Source organism: Microcaecilia unicolor, chromosome 3 (genome assembly GCF_901765095.1).
Source record: "Microcaecilia unicolor chromosome 3, aMicUni1.1, whole genome shotgun sequence".
In the NCBI taxonomy this organism is placed as follows: Eukaryota; Metazoa; Chordata; class Amphibia; order Gymnophiona; family Siphonopidae; genus Microcaecilia; species Microcaecilia unicolor.
This window is the reverse complement of record NC_044033.1, coordinates 511962607-511984923: the sequence shown is the minus strand read 5'-3', so window position 1 is coordinate 511984923 and position 22317 is coordinate 511962607. Positions and strand designations below refer to the sequence as shown.

At 46.3% G+C, this 22317-nt stretch overlaps 1 protein-coding gene across 1 annotated transcript in view; it reads right to left on the bottom strand.

Moving 5' to 3' along the window:
* The window catches only part of LOC115464827 (clathrin coat assembly protein AP180-like), a 78638-nt gene that overhangs the window by 35382 nt on the left and 20939 nt on the right, over positions 1 to 22317 (bottom strand). The window contains exons 7-9 of the mRNA XM_030195185.1: positions 22215 to 22298; positions 17454 to 17585; positions 2199 to 2333 (exon numbers count right to left, since the gene is read on the bottom strand). Of these exons, the coding sequence (XP_030051045.1) occupies positions 2199 to 2333; positions 17454 to 17585; positions 22215 to 22298 (351 nt within the window). The remainder of the gene's footprint in view (positions 1 to 2198; positions 2334 to 17453; positions 17586 to 22214; positions 22299 to 22317) is intronic.

Sequence of the window (22317 nt, the reverse complement as noted above, 5' to 3'; positions counted from 1 at the left end):
CTTCAATAGCCTTCAAGTGTCATATCTTTAGGTACGGTAAATATTTCTCTGTTCCTGGAGGAAGCCCCAGAAAAAATTTCAAGAGTTACAGTGGGGTTTGAACCCATGTCCCTTGGTTTACAGTCTACTGCACTAGGCTAGAGAATGACACGGGGATGGGGACCCGCAGTAACCATGGGGATGGGGACGGGGACAGAGCTTGTGGGGACAAGGTGGGGACAGATTCCATGGAGACGGGGCAGAGACAGAGCCTCCAAGGACGGGGGCAGACTTTATCCCTGTGTCGTTGTCTACTCTGAAGCCTGCTAATGAACTGGACTGTTATTTATGTTTGAGTGATGCAGACAATGATATTTTGATTTTTTTGGAAAAGCAAGCAAACATACTGGTTACAACTAGCAAAATTTGCATGGGGGATCTTGTACATCCTGCTACCAGCACATCTTCTAAGAAGACATCTTCTATTGCAGGAAGGACTGTGGAAGAGAGGAAAGCTAGACTGAATCCTGAGATTGTTGATGACTTCTTATTCATCCACAGATTAAAAAATCATAACAGTGCTTCAAAGGGTACATTTCTCCCCTCTAGGGCATACAGAACGGGTTGTACTTTGCACCCCTGGACATTTTAACAGGGTGGGGTTAGGATTCCTTGGGGTAGCAGAAGTCAGCTATTGTTGAGGTTGGAAGGGTAGAGGGTGGTGGGTGAGGAAGATTATTATAACTTCTCGCTGTTATTATTGTTTTCTATTTGTAATTTATACACAACAGTTGCACAGCATATTGTTCCTTTTTATACTTTAATAAAAAGATTTAAATATAAAATCATAATTGTTTGAGGCTTCTGCAGATAAGGTCAGAGCCCATGGGGACAGAGCGGGGATGGAGACAGGCCCTGCGGGGACGGGGACAAATTTTGTCCCCCTGTCATTCTCTACACTAAGCTACTCTGAGCTGCTTGCTACTTTTTTTTTCAAGTTTTTCAAGATGCCATAATACCTGCAGCTGACGGAGCCCAGTTTTTCTTTCCAGTTTCACTTTCGGGGGGGGGGGGGGGGGGGGGGACTAAAGAGGGATCATTCATGCCTTAATTCCTTCAGTGGCCAGCTGCTCAGTCAAAGCACTTTTTTTGTCATTTGGACAGGACTAGGGTTACCATATGTCCGGATTTACTCGGACATGTCCTCTTTTTGAGGGCATGTCCGGGCAACCGGGATGGTTTTCCCAATCCGCCCGTTTGTCCAGAAATCTGGACAAACGGGCAGATTGCTAGCCTCCCCTCCCCTCCCCTTACTTACTAGTGCCCTGGTGGTCTAGTGACCTCTTCTGCCTTCGGGGCAGGAAAGAGCCCCCTCTTTCCTGCCCGGAGCGCTACCCTGCATGCATCCTCCCTGTTGCTGATCCTTGGCGCCGATTCAAAATGGCCGCCGAGAGTTGAAGTGACCTCGCGAGACTTCAACTCTCGGCGGCCATTTTGACTCGGCGCCGAGGATCAGCAACAGCAAGGATGCATGCAGGGCAGCGCTCCGGGCAGGAAAGAGGGGGCTCTTTCCTGCCCTGAAGAGGTCACTAGACCATCAGGGCAGTAGTAAGGTTAAGTGGAGGGGGGTGACGGGGAGGGGGGGCGACGGGGTATGTGATGGGGGAGGGGGAAATGCAACGGGGGTGGAGCGAGGGTGTGGCAGGGGGCGGGATGAGGGTGTGGCGGGGGCGGGTGTGGTGTGGCAGGGGGCGGGTGTGGTGGGGCAGGGCATGTGTCCTCCATTTTGGGGGCAAAATATGGTAACCCTAGACTGGACTGAAACAGGTCTTGATAAAAACATTCTTTTTAGAGCAATCACTGTTGGACATCCCACTTTTGGGCACATCCTAGTCCTGCTCCCTTGCTATTTGGACAAACTGCAGTGTGAAACGTTCAAACTCTGACTTTCCAAAATTGTGATCTGGACTCTTTTTCACAGATGGATTTTTTAAAGGGAATTTTGAGGTATCCCATCTGCTTTGAAAATGAGCATCGTAGTGTCTTATCAAATAAATAAGCAACTGTGTAAGGAAGAACTTGGGAAAGGCCAACAAGAAAAAAAAAAAGAAATGAAACCACCAAAGAATAGTCAAATTGTTCCCTAATCTCCTTAAATGTGATAAGTAACTTACGAAATTACTATATTAGGATCAGCAGTTCTTATAATTATTACTTACTGCCTACTAAATTTGCAAGAGAAGAATCAAGGTCACTTCCAAGCACTCTGCTTGCTGAAGGAACAGCTGCGGACATTGGAGCTGAAGTAGGCATAGATTGACATGAGGGCATCATGGTTGGCATGAGAAGATCACCTAAACCATCAAACACTGAAAAAAAAAATCCACATGGTTTAGGACTCTTTTGACAATACTGTACTAATTGCATACAGTTTAAACTCAAATTAATTCAGCTTAATGTAAACTTCCAGTACTGGCAAAGAAAGGAACAGAAAAGCTTCTCCCTTCTTACAAATATTCATCCTTTTAAAGGTACAAAGAGAGTATTTACTATTTGCAATGCATCTGAACCTATGTAACATTATAAGGAGTCGTTACCACCAAAATTGTTCTTCAGAGATCTCGTCAATCCTTTGTAACCTAATCTGAAAAGCAGACACAAAGTCCTAATTATAAACTACTGCTATCTAAGCTCAGATTGTTGAGATAAGTATCTAATTTAAGACCTTGTCCAAGATGAAAAAACAGTGAATCAAAACCTTCTTCCAAAGCCATGAAACTTTATGGAAGTTTACCACTAGATGGCGTCACTACCCACAGAACCCACTGCCCCAGGTTCACCTCTGGTGCAAGTAAAAGAAGAGAAGGTCTCAGAATGGAGAGGGAAGTGGGCTACGAGACAGAGGACACCATAAGACAACATTTATAGGCTGGTAGACACATTTCCTCCAACAATATGCATGGCTAATATATTTATTCCAATAGGATTAGTTATCTAAACGATAGATATCTATCTATATAAATACAGATAGGTAGATAGTAATCTATCTCTCTATATCTAATTTTTTAAGCAGGGGAGGGTGAGAACAAACTTCTACGCAAAGGTCACATGCATGAAAGGAGGAGTGGCCTAATGGTTAATGCAGCAGGCTTTGATCCTGGCAACTTGGGTTCAATTCCCACTGCAGCTCCTTGTGACCTTGAGCAAGTCACTTGACCCTCTGTTGCCCCAGATACAAAAAAAAAGACTATTAGCCCTCTAGGGACAGAGAAGTACCTGCATATCATGTGTATAGTGCTGTGTACGACTATTAGCACTATAGAAATTGATTACCAGTAGTAGTAGTAATAGTAAAGCATAGCAAATAACTTGCAACAAAATATGAATGGCCTGAGCTTAAGCTAGCTAGTCATAGTACCAATGCGTTTTTTTCTAGCAAAACAATGTGCCGGCACTCAAATACCAGGCCACTCTTCAGGGGTGGGGTGATCACTGAAGGACCCACCCTACAATAGCCAGGCCCCCTGCAACCAGTCACAGAATCTATGACAAGGGAGAATTGGTGTGTAGAGCCTGAGCTCTTTCATTAAAACTTGGGGACCATGGGTCAGTTTTAGCAGACAATGGAAAAGGTGCCGGTACTCAGTACCCCCAAGTACCCCCTCAAAAAAAGCCCTACATAGTACCTACCTACCGACATAGTCGCTCCCCTGACTTATTTATTTATACTATGCCGAACATACCCGAGTTCAATGTGGCTTACAAAAACGTACAAGCTTTACAATACCATCAACAAAATATCAAGGAACAGCGGAGTAGCACAAATAAGACGAATCTTTTCCGGAGATGGGAAGGCGGTAGAACGAGAGGACATGAAATGAGATTGAAGGGGGGCAGACTCGGGAAAGATGTCAGGAAGTATTTCTTCATGGAGAGGGTGGTGGACGCTTGGAATGCCCTCCCGCGGGAGGTGGTGGAGATGAAAACAGTAACGGAATTCAAACATGCGTGGGATGTGCATAAAGGAATCCTGTGCAGAAGGAATGGATCCTCAGAAGCTTAGCTGAAATTGGGTGGCGGAGCAGGTGGGGGGAAGAGGGGTTGGTGGTTCGGAGGTGAGAATAGGGGAGGGCAGACTTGTATGGTCTGTGCCAGAGCCGGTGATGGGAGGCGGGACAGGTGGTTGGGAGACGGGAAAAACTGCTGGGCAGACTTGTACAGTCTGGGCCTTGGGAGAGACAGGTGCAAATCAAGGTAAGGTACACACATGAGTTTGTCTTGGGCAGACTGGATGGACCATGCAGGTCTTTTTCTGCCGTCATCTACTAAGTTACTATGTAATAAGAACTAAATAATAAACCATTGATGGCCAGTTACAATCTAACACATTCCATCAATGGGTAGAAACCTCTCAAAGAGGAACGTTTTCAGTCTTTGGTGAAATACCAAGTAATCAGGCTGACCCCTGATTGCCATTGGCAGTGAGTAATACCACTTAGCACACCTTCCTGCTTATAATCGAAAGAGAAAAACGCCTATATTGCGACCCAAATCGGGAGATGGGCGTCTTTCTCCTGTGGGCGCCCAAATCGGTATAATCGAAAGCCGATTTTGGGCGTTTCCAACTGCAATCCGTCGCGGAAACGGGTAAAGTTGACGGGGGCGTGTCGGAGGAGTGGTGAAGGCGGAACTGGGGCGTGGTTATCGGCCAAGGAGAGATGGGCGTCTTTAGCTGATAATCGAAAAAAAAAAAAAGGCGTTTTACTGCGATTTTGGGTCACTTTTTTCACGAACAAGTCCCAAAAAAGTGCCCCAACTGACCAGATGACCACTGGAGGGAATCGGGGATGACCTCCCCGGACTCCCCCAGTGGTCACTAACCCCCTCCCACCAAAAAACCCCCACTTTAAACACTTTTTTTCCAGTCTCTATCCCAGCCTCAAATGCCGTACCCACCTCCATGACAGCAGAATGTGTTCTATCCTGTGACAGTCTTTCCCTGGTTCTGATGTGGCTCTCGGGCGAGTGACACCTTTTCTGTTATGCGCACTGCAGAGTCACGCATTGTGCTGGCTGTAGGGTATTGGGCTCCGTGATTCCACTAGCTTGTGGCAAATGCTCACGATGTTGGTAGTTGGTAGGCTCTACTCCCATGGTGCTTTTCCCCCTGCTTACTGGGTCAGAGTGTGCCCTGTTTTGTTTCCGGTAGTCCATGAGGTAGTGGCCATTTTTGTAAGCCAGTTTTAGATCCCTTTCACGTGTTAGCCACGTTACAGAACTTAGTTCTTACCTTGAATGTGGCTGAAAGAGGGCATTGTACACCATTCTGCCAGCTCTGACCTACTGCTAATCTCAGTACCAGGGAGACTCGTTGCCAGTGGGGCACAATCTCTGATCTGGAGTTAACTGTGAGTAACCGTGCTTATTCCAATAAAGGACGTTTTCGGAGAGATTAGTCTTCAGGTGTCAACTGGTGTGCCAATGTTATATAGCAGCAACAAATCCTAGAGGCCTGCGTGTATGCAGGTCCCTGGAGCACTTTTAGTGGGTACCGCAGTGCACTTCAGCCAGGTGGACCCAGGCCCATCCCCCCTACCTGTAACACTTGTGCTGGTAAATGGGAGGTCTCCAAAACCCACTGTACCCACATGTAGGTGCCCCCTTCACCCCTAAGAGCTATGGTAGTGTTGTACATTTGTGGGTAGTGGGTTTTGGGGGAGGGGGGTTGGGTGTTCAGCACCCGTGGTAAGGGAGCTATGCATGTGGGAGCGTTGTCTGAAGTCCACCGCACTGACCTCTAGGGTGTCCAGTTGTGTCCTGGCATGTCAGGGGGACGAGTGTACTACGAATCGTGGCCCCTCCCATGACCAAATGGCTCGGATTAGGACATTTTTGAGCTGGGCGTTTTTAGTTTCCATTATCGCAAAAAAAAAAAACCAAAACGCACGCCCAGCTGAAAAACGTCCATTTTTTCGAAAATACGTCTGTCCCGCCTCTTCACGTACCCGTTTTTAGACAGACGCCCATGGAGATAGGTGTTCGCGTTCGATTATGCCCCTCCTTGGCATCTAAAATCTGCAGAGTGAACCGACTTATAACGCGCTCAATCTGGAATATGAAGTCTAAGGTAGTCCCTGGAACCAGGTTATATTGCATAGGGGAATAGTTATTAAGGGCTACATGTAATCCGGTGTCATGCCATATAATATTTGAAAGAAAACACAATTTAAAAATAATTCTTGCTTTAATGGGCAGCCAGTGGCTCTATCAAAACATGATACCTTGAGGACAGGCCTAGCTGCTGTATTTTGGGCTGTTTGCAGCCGTTTTAGGACACCCTCCTTACATTAAGCACAGATAAAATTATAGTAATCGAACCAAGTTAAAACCAAGGATTGAACTAAAGATGTCAGGTGAGAAATATGATCTGATTTCCCCCCGTTTCCAAAGAGACCTGAAGGATATTTTCACTACCGAGGAAACCTGCGGCTCGAACGTGAGATGACTGTCGATTAATACACCCAGTGTCCTAAGCGTATTGTCTAGGAGGTAGGACACATTGTCAATGGTAAAATTATTATATACGTATGGTCGAAGGGGTTGATTACCACAAGAAATGTTAGTCATCTCTTTTTAACTTAAATTTAAATTTGGAAGCCAAGGATTCAAACAAATCGAGACCACATCTAATCTTAGGGACAATTTCTGGACCACCAGTCTTGAAAGGGATATAGATTGCGACATCATCCGCATAATGCAGAACCCAGCTGCCTCCAGTCTTTCACCTAACAGAGCCATCATAACATTGGAACAAGATTGGAGATAGCAGTGAGCCCTGTGACACCCCGTAGTCGGGAAACCAGGATGGTGAGAGAGAACCTGACAACTTCACCTGATACGATCTAGATTTTAGGAAGCAGCGGAATCATTGGTGAACCTTCCCACACAGTCTGAATTGGTCCAACAGGCCTAAAAGCAACTCATGATCAACAAGGTCAAAGGAACATGACATATCGAACTGCATCACTAAAACCTTAAAGCTTGGACCGATTGCTTTCCTAAAATCTGATATTAAGGTGCTCAAGACTTCCTCGGTACTATAACAAGGCCTAAAGCCTGACTGGGATTTATGCAAGAGGAAGAAAGAGGAATGGTGATTCATAAGCCGAGTACCAACTATTCCCTCCATTACGTTCCCAAACCCAGTCCTGGAGGCACCCCAGCCTGTCACGTTTCAAGTCATCCATAATATAAGTACATAAGTATTGCCATACTGGGAAAGACCAAAGCTCCTTCAAGCCCAGCATCCTGGGAGGATTGGGAATGTGGCCCAGGAGGTGAGAAAATCAAGTAAGCTCTTTATCTTAACATCCCTAAGGTTATCAAGATGCAAATTAATATCACCTATTAATAAAACATTAGCAAACTCAAAACAAATATTTGAGAGGAATTCAGTAAAACAGCTTTCCGAGGCAGACTAGCTTCCTGGAAGACGATAGAAGAGAACAAAGCATGTGGGCTTCAACAACACAGGATCACTTTATTTGAAATTAATCTCAAGATCAAAAGAGTTCAGTATAATTTGACGTTGAAGGCGGCTTTATGAATGATGATGATTCCACTCCCTCTCCGTTTAGCTCTAGTTTGATGAAGGACCTTGTAACCCGGGGGACATAAAGCTTTGAGTAAAGAATCCTCTGTTGAATGAAGCCAGCGTCAACCTTGACTGCAGCAAAGTAATGGCGACCCTGCCTCATGGCCAGACCCATTATCTGGTGAGGGATAGAGTGTCAACTACTGATAAAATCTTCCAAGTTCTGGATTCCAAGCAACCTGCCAAAATATGTCTATCACCACCAGTGACAACTGTAGCAAGCTGCTTTAGACACCCAAAACAGTCACCTTGGAAAGAACTGATCTTCTGATCCAACAGTTTTCTGAAGCTGTACAGCATAGCCCCTTTCAAGCCTCAAATTAGACCTGCTAGAAAATTCCCCTTGCTGACAAGGGACTTAAACCAAAAGTCTCGGCATCTCCAATGGAATTTGTGTAAACATAAGCCCATCACTAACCCGTACATCTTTAAGGATTAAGTAAAGAAATACAAGAAAGCCATTTAGTTGGCAATTAAGGAATGTCTGCAAAACAAAAAAACCTGGCAAAAGTAAGCTATGCAGCAGGCTTCTCTTACATAAGCGCACAACTATGGAATGGGCTCCCAAAAGCTATGAAAACAATCCACGACCACTTGAACTTCAGGAAATCACTAAAAACCAACCTCTTCAAAAAGGCCCACCCCAACGACCCCACGTAACCCTCTTCACCTACCAACACAGCATGACTATGATCGAACAGGACAACACGCGATCTTCATCCATTCCGACCCTCCACTTATCTCATACGATCACTATACAACTTTGTATTTGTTATCCACCGACTGGGCGAACGCCTTTGACGGTACTATGTAAGCCACATTGAGCCAAATCCCCGTCAACCTGCATCACCGCCGAGGTTCCCCAGTTGACAATTTTAAATGATGCTTCAGTTTAAAAATACAAGCAATCTACGAACACTGACACCGTTTCCTGTCCTTGTCTGTCTACTAAGCATTCTTTCAATCTGTTATGGCTAGGTCAGCTCATTGCTCCCCAGACTGCAACTTACTGTCCGAGTTTATATAGCCTCCCTGGACAAATGGGGATGATGTATCTAATGTTTGGTTAACAGCAGCAAGCTAAAGGCTAGCAGAGCTGAAGCCTGGTGGCCATTCGGCAACCTACCAAAAACATTGATGGGTGCCAGCAACCTCGGGATTGCTGTTACAGTGCTGCTGACCATCACTGTTCAGGTGGCAAACAGGAAGACGCTGGACTGAAGAGCAAGGGCTGACAGAGTCAAGTGTTAAAATTCTGTACCTGCATATACTATTCTGTTTAATGGAGCATTATTTTGATTTTGGCACATAATTCCTGGAATGTTTGGTTAACTCAACAGCAAACTAAAGGCTAGCAGAGCTGAAGCCTGGTGGCCATTCGGCAACCTACCAAAAACACTGATAGGTAAATTTTATGGTTGCCAGTAACCTCAGGGTGCATAATACCATCAGTAGCCCAGGTATTGGGGGAAGCAGCTGGTAGAAAGTAAAAGGGAAGTATACAGAGCATCAGTGGCGTAGCCAGACCTATCATTTTAGGTGAACCCAGAGTTAGGATGGGTGGGCTTTGCAAAACTCCCTCTCCCCTTTGTCCTAGATCTCTCTCCCTCTTCTTAGACTCCGGATCCAAGATTACTACTACTACTTAACATTTCTAGAGCGCTACTAGGGTTACGCAGCGCTGTACAATTTAACAAAGAGAGACAGTCCCTGCTCAAAGAGCTTACAATCTAATAGACAAGTGAACGGTCGGTCCGATAGGGCAGTCAAATTGGGGCAGTCTGGATTCACCGAACGGTAAGGGTTAGGTGCCGAACGCAGCATTGAAGAGGTGGGCTTTAAGCAAAGACTTGAAGACGGGCAGGGAGGGGGTTTGGCGTAAGGGTTCAGGAAGGTTGTTCCAAGCATAGGGTGAGGCGAGGCAGAATGAGCGGAGCCTGGAGTTGGCGGTGGTGGAGAAGGGTACTGAGTGGAGGGATTTATCCTGTGAACGGAGGTTACGGGCGGGAACGTAAGGGGAGATGAGGGTAGAAAGATAGTGAGGGGCAGCAGACTGAGTGCATTTGTAGGTAAGAAGGAGAAGCTTGAATTGAATGCGGTATCTGATCGGAAGCCAGTGAAGTGACTTGAGGAGAGGGGTGATATGAGTATATCGGTTCTGGCGGAATATGAGACGTGCAGCAGAGTTCTGAACAGATTGAAGGGGGGATAGATGGCTAAGTGGGAGGCCGGTGAGGAGTAAGTTGCAGTAGTCCAGGCGAGAGGTAATGAGAGCGTGGACGAGAGTTCGGGTGGTGTGTTCAGAGAGGAAAGGGCGAATTTTGCTGATGTTAAAGAGGAAGAAGCGACAGGTCTTGGCTATCTGCTGGATATGCGCAGAGAAGGAGAGAGAGGAGTCAAAGATGACTCCGAGGTTGCGGGCAGATGAGACGGGGAGGATGAGGGTGTTATCAACTGAGATAGAAAGTGGAGGAAGAGGAGAAGTGGGTTTTGGTGGAAAGACGATAAGCTCGGTCTTGGACATGTTCAGTTTCAGGTGGCGGTTGGACATCCAGGCAGCAATGTCGGATAAGCAGGCCGATACCTTTGCCTGGGTCTCCGCGGTGATGTCTGGTGTGGAGAGATACAGTTGGGTGTCATCAGCATAGAGATTAGCCCCCCTCTTCCAAGCTACCTCAGCATCTTTGCTGGTGCAGGAGTAAAGCATCACCGTTGCTTGCGCTGGCCTCTCAGGCTTCCCTCTGCCATGTCCAAGAAACAGGAAGTGACATCAGTGAGGAAAGCCAGCAGGGCTGATGCAGGCAGCTGAGGTGTGTCACTGTTGTTCTGGCAAAGATGCTGAGGTACTTCAGAGATGGAGAGGAAGTTGCCGGGCCACAGGAGGAGAATGCCAGATCCAGGGGTGGGAGAGAGGAGAGCAAGGGTAGCTGCCACTGAACATTTTTGGTGGTCCATTCAGGGTGGGCCTGTGCCCACCCAGGCCCACTCATAGCTACGCCACTGCAGAGCATGGCTCATGGAATTCTTTTCAACCTTCCTGCGAGTGTGTGTTTACCTGTAAAGAAGTGCTCACAAGGTAATGCAATGGAAAATTTTTGTTCACGTCAATTACGCTCTTTGTTAGTGAAGAAAAATTTCTGCTCATGTCAACTCAGTCCTTAGAGGGACGGGAAAGTAACAAATGTGTGCGTGTCGGAACAAAACTGAAAGTGAAAGCATGCATCGGTGTTGGTTCATCTCTGCTTAAATATGACAGCCTTGCAAAAATGGTGTGCAAACAATTTTTGCAAAGCTCATTTTTAGGGTCAGAAAACAAGCACTGATGTGTGTTGACACTTTCCATTTTTGTTTGGACAAGCCCACCAAAGCCATGCTTACTGCGAAACCTTGTGCACATGCGTCTGGCATTGTCTTCCCATATTTGCTGACGGTTTTCCGTACATAAAATTTGCCTGCAATTAGCTTGCACGTCGTGGTATTACGCTCGCAGTAGAAGCCAAGTGCTCAGACATCCGCGAGTGGCTCTACTGTGAGCATTTCTGCATTGGCCCCTCGGCAGGGGCGTATCTGCGTGGGGCCACAGGGGCCTGAGCCCCCGCAGATTTCGCCCTGGACCCCCCCTACTGCCGTCAACCCTCCCCCGCTGCCTACCCTTGCTGGCGGGGGACCTCAACACCCGCCAGCCGAGGCCCGCTTCCACCTGCCAGTGCCGCTGCCTTTACGTGCGTACAATGTGCTGCGACGTCAGACTCCGAACTGGATTCAACAGCTATATAGCACGGGCCGGCCACGGAGGACGAAGAACTTTACAGACCTCGGGTCGGCTGGCGGGGGTTGGGGTCCCCCGCCAGCTGAAGACATTTTTAAAGGCAGCGGCACTGGCAGGTGGAAACGGACCTCGGCTGGCGGGGACTGGGGTCCCCCGCCAGTAAAGGTAAGCAACGGCAGCGGGGTAGGGTTGGCAGCAGGGGGGTGGTGGAGAGAGTCATTGGTGGCGGGAGGGGGGTCTGGCAATGGCAGGGGGGTGCAGTGGCGGCATGGGGGGGGGGGTCTGGCAATGGCGGGGGGGGGGGGGGCTAAAATGTGCCCCCTCCCTCTGGCTCTGGCCCCCCCTACCGCCGGACTCCAGATACGCCCCTGCCCCTTGGTGCTTTAATTTGAATTCTATTTGGTTTCAAAAGTTGAATTGGTAGATTCCTACTCCTTAGCACTTCATCCATGGTTTTGAAGCAAACCCTAACTGATCTGGAATCATCAAAACCGAGTTTAACTGGATGGATTCCAAGTTTACAGCTGAATACCCCACTGTCAAAATTCTTCATGCACAACCAGTGGCATAGCCAGACTGGTTATTTTGGGTGGGCCTTCCAAACCACCCCTCCTTGTCTTGCATGTCTCCTTCTTCTTCACCCCCTGGGTTCGGTATTTGCCCCTGCCTGCGACCCGGCAACTCCCCTTCCCAGGTGTACATCACCATGTTTGCGAGCATCTTCAGAAACACACAGCCGCTGCCTGCGCTGGTCTCTGCAGGCTTCCCTCTGCTGTGACCCACCCTCGCTGACATCACTTCCTGTTTCTTCTGGCAGGATGAGGCAGAGAAAAGCCTGCAGAGACCAGCGCAGGCAGAGACAGTGCATTGCAGCTGCTTGCGAACGTGCTGAGCTGGATAAGGAGTTGCAAGGCCACGGACGAATCCAGGAAGGAAGGGGAGCCAGGCCAGGTGGGTCACCCTAGAATGGTGTTGGGGGACCAGATAGGTTGGGCCTGAGCCAAGGCCCACCCATAGCTACACCACTGTGCACAACATTATTTTTAACCAAAAATCATAGCAAAAACTCTTAAATTTCTTACTCTTCGTTGCAGAACTCACCAATTGTAAATGCGCGGCACGGCCCCAGCATGTAAAGCAGCCAAATGGAAGAGAACACAAACAGAATGAAAGCAGTAATGAAAAAGTTCAGCTCCAACAAGCAGACAGCATCCTTTTATTATCATGCAAACTTAAGCACACCTCCAGCATTAGAACATAAAACACAACCTAGACTATAAAACCGGTTCTGTCCATTGGAATTGAGGCCAGACTGAACAGCCCATCGTTGCATCACAAGGAGCATTCCGCTTCTGTTCACTTTTTAAGTCAATGCCATTATTAACAGCTTACAGTATGCATAATCACAGCTCATGCAAGCATTAAAACCCATGGCATGCAATATGTTAAGGACTAGTAAACCATAAAGTCTTCTAATGCCGATTAAGGATTAACTAGTTATTCATATTACATTATGATTCATTTTGAGATACTTGGCTCATCTGTTATAGTAGATGTTAATAAGTCAGTTAAAAGGGTTTTTTTTTTCCCCCCTCCCAAAGAACACCTGAATAGCTGCTATGCATGCTGGAAAGCACTTCAGGAAAAACGTTCAGCCAGCCCCTCAGCAAAGGCTGATATCACACTTTCAAACCACATTTGTACATATTTAAACCTGTACTAAATACATTTTGTGACCCGTATCTCTGTTGCCAAGTTTCATATAAAAAGCACATTTTCTTAAATAAAAACAGAAAAACTACAGTACAAAAATCTATTGATTTTTAATGAGCAACAATGCCTTCCTGCCTACAGAGGTTACAATGATCGTATTTTGGCTTTCTGCAGCTCAGTGGCTATTATAATGTCCTTTTAAGTTTAAGCTATTTCCGTTTGTCATCCCCTGGTAACCTGGGGGAATTAAGGATATGGTCCACTTTATCCAGAACAGTGGTTCTCAAACTTGTCCTGGGGGGACCATCCAGCTACTCAGGTTTTCAGGATATCCGCAAGCCTGTCACCTCCATTATATGTAAATCTTTCATGCATCCTGAAAATCTGACTGGCTGGTGATCTCCTAGGACAGGCTTGAGAACCACTGATCTAGAACAATTCTTATCAAAAAGGAACACTAACCCTTCTCAGTCAGTACATCCAGGGGAATGAGTTGCAAGATCTATGTTTTCTGAGTTCTTGATCACATGCTTATGTGTACACAGCAGGGGCGTATCTGAACTGCGGCGGTAGGGGGGGCCAGGGCTAGAGTGAGGGGGCACATTATAGCCCCCCCTCCGCCGCCGCCATTGCCGATCCCCCTCCCCCCAGCCGCTGCCATTGCCAACCCTCCCCCTCCGTTGCTCGCCTACCTTCGCTGGCGGGGGACCCCAACCCCCGCCAGCCGAGGTCCGCGTCCTCCTGCCACTGCCGGCTGCCTTTAAAGAATTCCGTCAGCTGGCGGGGGACCCCCAACCCCCGCCAGCCAAGCCGAGGTCCTTTCATTTTTCCACTGAAGCTGGCGCCAACGAAAGTTTCTTTCGAGTCTGACGTCGCTGCACGTTGTACGTGCAGGACGTCAGACTCAGAAACAGCTTCATTCTGTTTCTGAGTCTGACGTCCTGCACGTACAACTCAAAAGAAACTTTCGTCGGCGCCAGCTTCAGTGGAAAAATGAAAGGACCTCGGCTTGGCTGGCGGGGGTTGGGGGTCCCCCGCCAGCTGACGGAATTCTTTAAAGGCAGCCGGCAGCGGCAGGAGGACGCGGACCTCGGCTGGCGGGGGTTGGGGTCCCCCGCCAGCGAAGGTAGGCAAGCAACGGAGGGGGAGGGTTGGCAGCGGTAGGGGGGGTCCAGGGCGAAATCTGCGGGGGCCCAGGCCCCTGAGGCCCCACGCAGATACGCCCCTGGTACACAGTCAATACAATTACCTTCTGATTCTCTTTATTTCTCAAATGTAAAATGTATTAATGATATAGGTCTGATATAGGCGGGTTGAGGGATGATATGATAGAAGTCTACAAGATAATGAGTGGAGTAGAGCGGACGGATATGAAGCGTTTGTTTACACTTTCAAAAAATAATAGAACCAGGGGACACAAGATGAAGCTAGAATATGGTAGATTTAAAACAAACAGGAGAAAGTTTTTCTTTACTCAGCGTGTAGTTGGACTCTGGAACTCGTTGCCGGAGAATGAAGTGACAGCAGCTGGCCTTACGGAGTTTAAGGGGGGTTTGGACAGATTCCTGAAGGAAAAGTCCACTGAATATTATTAAAAAAAATTTTTTTTGTTCCATTTGTACCCCGCGCTTTCCCGCTCATGGCAGGCTCAATGCGGCTTACATGGGGCAATGGAGGGTTAAGTGACTTGCCCAGAGTCACAAGGAGCTGCCTGTGCCTGAAGTGGGAATTGAACTCAGTTCCTCAGGACCAAAGTCCACCACCCTAACCACTAGGCCACTCCTCCACTGTTGCTACTATTTGAGATTCTACATGGAATGTTGCTATTCCACCAGCAACATTCCATGTAGAAGTCGGCCCTTGCAGATCACCAATGTGGCCGCGCAGGCTTCTGCTTCTGTGAGTCTGACGTCCTGCACGTACGTGCAGGACGTCAGACTCACAGAAACAGAAGCCTGCGCAGCCTTCTACATGGAATGTTGCTAGTGGAATAGCAACATTCCATGTAGAATCTCCAATAGTAGCAACATTCCATGTAGAATCTCCAATAGTATCTATTTTATTTTTGTTACATTTGTACCCTGCGCTTTCCCACTCATGGCAGGCTCAATGCGGCTTACATGGGGCAATGGAGGGTTAAGTGACTTGCCCAGAGTCACAAGGAGCTGCCGGTGCCTGAAGTGGGAATCGAACTCAGTTCTTCAGTTCCCCAGGACAAAAGTCCACCACCCTAACCACTAGGCCACTCCTCCACTTGGGGGGGGGGGGGGGGGTTGCCAGATTCTTGGAAGCCTGGATTGGCCGCTGTCGGAGACAGGATGCTGGGCTTGATGGACCTTTGGTCTTTTCCCAGTATGGCGGTGCTTATGTGCTTATTTATTTACAGGGTTCTCTTAAAACATTTCTTGGGGTCACCGCTTAAATGTTTTTTCTTTTTCCATTCAGGTTTCTGTGGTTCTGTTCTCGTTACAAACCAATCACGTTACATCAGCAAAAATATAACCATCCATTATTATCCTCAGCAAATAACGGAAGAATTTTATTAAAATTTAGCAAACTGCACCTCAGAACAGAAAGTGGTGATTGTACTAACCTATAATTATGAAAAAAAAACCCTCATCTCTGCAAAAGCAGTCCCCCTAAAAACCATGCATTAGAATTGGGATCCCACACAGATGTGGGGCTTGCTTCTGTCAGAAAGTTCTGAGGCTTATAAAACAAAGATGGATGCTTTAGACCTTTTTCCACCTCGATCCTCAAGTCTCATCCCAAAAAGACCGAAAAGGAGGGGGAAGAAAAAAAAAAGGGACGGGCAACTAGACTGACCTAAAATGTTAACAATCAGTTCGTCACAAAGCATTACTGCGATTAATTTTGCAACTGTCAATTAAACCATGTATATGTTTACTGGGCAAATTCAGTCTACATCCACCAAAATGTAGTTCATTTCTGAATTAAGACAAATCTTTGTAGTTTTTGTTACTGTTTAAAGCAGTTATTCCCAAACCTGTCCTGGGGGAACCGCAGCCACTCAGGTTTTCAAGATACCTGCAATGAATATGTATGAGATCAATTTGCATGCACTACTTCCTTGATATGCAAATCTCTCTCCTGCATATTCATTGCGGATATCCTGAAAACCTGACTGGCTGTGGTTTCCCCAGGACAAGTTTGGGAACACCTGGATTAAAAGCTCAATTAAAAAAAAGGCTGTACAGACCACAACCATCCTTTCTTCCGCACATAAGTACATAAGTAATGCCACACTGGGAAAAGACCAAGGGTCCATCGAGCCCAGCATCCTGTCCACGACAGCGGCCAATCCAGGCCAAGGGCAGCTGGCGAGCTTCCCAAACCTACAAACATTCTATACATGTTATTCCTGGAATTGTGGATTTTTCCCAAGTCCATTTAGTAGTGGTTTAAGGACTTGTCCTTTAGGAAACCGTCTAACCCCTTTTTAAACTCTGCCAAGCTAACCGCCTTCACCACGTTCTCTGGCAACGAATTCCAGAGTTTAATTATGCGTTGGGTGAAGAAACATATTTTTTGAAGGTCCTTTAAAATCTACTCCAACATTTTGTGGGTTTTTTGGCCGATTTCTTTGTAATTTGAATTCTTCAAAGGCATTGTCTTTTTCATTAAGATGTTTGGAATTTTATTTTCAGAAATCTTTATTAAAAAATTGTATCCCAATCTATGACAAATTCAGTTTTTTCCCCCTGGACTAATATGGCTTATGGAACTCTTCCCTTAAAAAAAAATAACATTAGTATCTCTCCAGTAAAGCAGGAGTTTCTCACTCCAGTACTTGGAACACACTGAGCTAGTCTGGTTTTCAAGATATTCACAATGAACATGCATGAATGCATGAGATCAATTTGCCTCCGTTGTTTGCAAATCTCTCTTATGCGTCTTCATTGTGGGTATCCTAAAAGCCAAACTGAGTGCCCTGTTTACTAAGGCGCGTTAGCATTTTTAACGTGCCTACAATTAGCGCACGCATTATCCGTGCAGGCGCCTATAGGGATATTGTAGGCAAGTACTCGCATTTAAGACGCTAACGCGCCTGTAACATGGCTTAGTAAAACAGGGCCCTGAGTGTGTCCTGAAGACTGGGTTGAGAATCCCTGCACTAGAGGATCATTGCCAAGACTGTTTTCAATAAAAGACGTACACATAACATACCAATTCTTTTCATTTCCAATTTGTTTTCTAGAACAAATACCCATCTAGCTGCTTCTATTCAATAGTATACCTCTTCGTCTTATGTTGTTATCATCTGGAATAATAATTTTTTTTTTAAAGCTGCCCCGTACATAAAAGTTTTACCCTCACCTGATGGGTCAAATGAGCTGCTACCAGTTGAAGGTGCTGATCCAAAAGCTGCCTCAAAGTTGGGCTGTATGAGGTTGTTCTGAGCTGGGGTAATCGGTGCAGGAGAGGGAGTCATGAAAGAACCTCCAAAGCCTTGAGAATGAGGTGAACAAAAGGTACGACTGTGTTTATTTTAAAAGCACAGAGAAACATCCTGTAACACTCAAAAAGCACTTGTGCAAAAGCAACACACACAAAAGTTTAGTAAAGAAGCTATAATTATGTTTAACTCATTTTTATTAATGCAAACGTGCAATACAGGTCTTTACGTCAACTTTCTCAATGAAAATTCCATTAACATAACAATCAAGTCTTTTTCTTTATCTCCCCCCCCCCCCCGTACCCAAACCCCTAAGAAGCTATAATTATGAATATGGTATTTTGCCATTAGATATTAGAATTATATATGTTAAGATCAGTTATATTTGCTACAGCAAGGATTCCCACAGAAGACACAAAGGAAAGAAAATCAAGTTACTGACTGTAATAAGATGATGAAATATTTTGACACCAACAAAAGGTATCTTAACTGATATCTGGGTTTCCTACTGCATTATAAACTACTAGTAAAACATGCCCGTTTCTTGCGCAAATGAAACGGGCGCTAGCAAGGTTTCCTTCCGAACCTCCCCCCCTCCGCGTTCTGAAGGCACTGCCCGCCATTGTTGCGGACCTCGGCACGCCACCTTCAATCTCTGCTGTTTCGGTGTTTGTGAAGCCACTGACGCCATTGCTCCGCCCTCGACATCATCACGTTTGACGCAAGGGCGGGGCCCCAACGCAGTGTTTTCGGTGGCTTCACCACCAAGAAGGCTTCAAACCGGAAGGAAGTGCCCGGAGGACCTGACAGTGATGTCAGTGTCCTCAGAACGTTGAGGGTGAGTTTTATTATATAGGATAACAGTGTTTCCCACTAGGGCTGTACCGAATAATTGGGATTCTTAAAATTCAGATTCTCGAGGACTGACTAATCAAACTTACTGTAGTACCAGGAATCCTATTCCATGGAGTAAACCATGTTTCAGCCCCACAAACCTCCACAGCTATGATGAGCCTTGACATAACTTACATAAGTACTACTACTACTACTACTATTTAGCATTTCTATAGCACTACAAGGCATACGCAGCACTGCACAAAACATAGAAGAAAGACAGTCCCTGCTCAAAGAGCTTACAATCTAATAGACAATAATAATAAAGCAAGCAAATCAATTAATGTGTACAGGAAGGAGGAGATGAGGGTAGGTGGAGGCGAGTGGTTACGAGTCCAAAGCAATGTTAAAGAGGTGGGCTTTCAGTCTAGATTTAAAGGTGGCCAAGGATGGGGCAAGACGTAGGGGCTCAGGAAGTTTATTCCAGGTGTAGGGTGCAGCGAGACAGAAGGCGCGAAGTCTGGAGTTGGCAGTAGTGGAGAAGGGAACAGATAAGAAGGATTTATCCATGGAGCGGAGTGCACGGGAAGGGGTGTAGGGAAGGACGAGTGTGGAGAGATACTGGGGAGCAGCAGAGTGAATACATTTATAGGTTAGTAGAAGAAGTTTGAACAGGATGCGAAAACGGATAGGGAGCCAGTGAAGCGACTTGAGGAGAGGGGTAGTATGAGTAAAGCGACCCTGGCGGAAGACTCCCCTCCCCGGCTCCGCATATCCATCTGTCACAAGTACGATTAGTTCATACCAGGCATCATAGGCTTAGGCCCCCCTAGCATTACCTACTTCCAAATCTTCCTTTACTTAACTTCTCCCTTCATGAAAACATATTTAATACCAGGCTGCGGGCTCTATGGGATAGGGACTGAATATATTTATCCCAGATTAGCAAGAACAATTATCGCGCGCTAATTTTAAAAAAATTGTTCATCTTTCTATAGATGCGGTAGTGTAGATGCATGTTTTGGGCACGCGCAGAATCATTTTTCAGTGCACCTGCAAAAAAAAAATTAATGTGCGGCAAAATGAAAATTGCCGTGTGTCCATTTGGGGTGCGAGACCTTCGTGCGGTAAGCGGGTGGTAATGGTCTCCGTGCGCAAAATGCCGATTACCGCCTGCGCGCCAGAAAATAAAAATGTTTTCAGGCGCGCGTAGCGGACAAGCGTCAAAAATGAAATTACCGCAAGGGCTGCGTGGTAGCCGGGCGGTAACTCAAAATTGATGTGCGTTGGGCTCCATAATCTCTTAGCAAATACAAATCCAGTTAAACAATAACTCATGAACATCTAGTACATTTTTCATGTATAACCCCTTAAGACCCCCCCCCCCCCCATTACCCCCTCCTCCCCTATCCCCAATAGAAGTTTAATATTTATTTGTTACATTTGTATCCCACATTTTCCCACCTATTTGTAGGCTCAATGTGGCTTCCATAGTGCCGGAGAGCTGTTTGCAGACTCCGGAGTAAACAAATACAAGGTGATGTTGTGGAAGGATAAGGTTCATGTGATAGGACCACGTGACTGAATCGTACAACGGGAGAGTTGTGTGATGGCCATTACGAACTTTAGTGTTGTTGTGTCGCTGAGATCAGGCGTTTATGTTGGGTCGGTAGGGCATGCCTTTTTAAACAGGTGGGTCTTAAGTGTTTTTCTGAAGTGTAAGTGGTCATATGTGGTTTTCAAGTCTTTTGGTAGTGCGTTCCACAGTTGTGCGCTGACGCAGGAAAAACCGGATGCATAAGTTGATTTGTCTTTGAGTGCTTTGCAGCTTGGGTAGTGGAGATTTAGGTATAATAGAGATAGAGAGCTAATACATCAGATCCAACATAATACGATAGAGAAAACGTACTGAGCATGAAACATCACAATACCTAGTTACCCGTTAAGTGCAGGAAAACAACCAATTCAAGTAACTGAATGGAAGTGATGAGTAGAGAATTGAGCATATAAACGCCCAAGAGGTAAAGATGTGATAAGGAACTCAGCCAATAACCTCTATAGACATAGGTCTAAGATTAAAATCAAGGTTCTACAGTAAACATTTGAAAGGAGACTTTCATGCTTATTTTCGAAAGTGATTGCCGGCCATCTTCCGACACAAATCGGGAGATGGCCGGCGACTTCCTGAACCCGGCGAAATCGGTATAATCGAAAGCCGATTTTGGTTGGCTTCAACTGCTTTCCGTCGCGGAGCCGGCGAAACATCAAGGGGGCGTGTCGGCAGGGTAGTGAAGGCGGGACGGAGGTGGGATGGGGGCGTGCTCACGAGATGGCCGGCTTCGCCTGATAATGGAAAAAAAAAAGCCAGGCTTGACTAGCATTTCGCCGGCTTTACTTGGTCCCTATTTTTTCACGACCAAGCTTCAAAAAGGGGCCCCAACTGACCAAATGACCACTGGAGGGAATCGGGTATCACCTCCCCTTACTCCCCCCCCAGTGGCCACCAACCCCCCTCCCACCCAAAAAAGAAAAAAAAACAAAAACTTTTTTTGCCAGCCTGTATGCCAGCCTCAAATGTCATACCCAGCTCCCTGACAGCAGTATGCAGGTCCCTGGAGCAGTTTTTAGTGGGTGCAGTGGACTTCAGGCAGGTGGACCCAGGCCCACCCTCCTACCTGTTCCACTTGTGGTGGTAAATGGGAGCCCTCCAAAACCCACATGTAGGTGTCCTCCTTCACCCCTTAGGGCTATGGTAATGGTGCAGAGCTTTGGGGAGTGGGTTTTGGGGGGGGGGGTTGGGGGGCTAAACAGCCAAGGGAAGGGAGCTATGCACCTGGGAGCTATTTTTATTATATTGTTAGAAGTGCCCCCTAGGGTGCCCGGTTGGTGTCCTGGCATGTCAGTGGGACCAGTGCACTACAAATGCTGGCTCCTCCCACGACCAAAGGGCTTGGATTTCGCTGGGTTTCAGATCGCCGGCATTTTTTTTTCCTTATGGCTGAAAACCGAGGCCGGCCATTTCAACCCCGGCGAACTCTGACACTTGGCCGGGCCCAACCATATTAGCGAAGAAAAAGATGGTCGGCCATCTTTTTCGAAAATATGGTTGTGCGCGCTAAAGAACGCTAGTGCGCCTTTGTAACCAAGGCCATAAATGTGTGACTCTTGTTTACATCTATTAATATCAACTGAAGTACCTGCATTTTAGGTTCAGACACGAAGACTAGTTTTCTAAGTTTCAAGAGACGAGTGCTTGGTACGGTAAATGTAACACAATACACATTTCAGTTCTTATAGTTTGCGCAGGACCTACTCGGGTCAATGCAGATTACAAATCAAGAAGCTGGAACCGTCCAGGAACAGTTATATTATAAAACGCCATATAAAACCCAGTAATTTTAAAGCAATAAAACCAATAAAAATTCAGCATAATTTAGCCAAAATTGCCTAAACAAGATAGTCAGTCTTAGATAGTCTTAATACTGCCCTTTAAGCTTCCCATTGTCTCTTTCCAACGTTTCAATGTTGATGTCCCATTGTTATATTCTTAATTGATACTTCGATGGTCTCACATAACTTGTACAATGTAACCCATAACCAAGTTGTTAACAAATGTATTTCCATTATTCATATCTTATTGTAAGCCACATTGAGCCCGCAAAGAGGTGGGAAAATGTGGGATACAAATGCAATAAATAAACAAACAAACAAACAAACAAACAAACAGTATAAACAAACAGGAAGGAAGTAAAGTGAGTGTTTTGATCATGTAAAGTTTTGCTACATCATCATACAGGTTTTAATCATGCACAAAGCATACATATGTCTTTATTTATTTATTTTTTTACCAGCTAGTAGATCTGCAGAAGCTGAGGAACTAGACGCTGCTTGGGTTACAGGCTGTGGCTCTTGAACACAGCTTCCAAAAGCATCTACGGGGTTTTCCAGAAT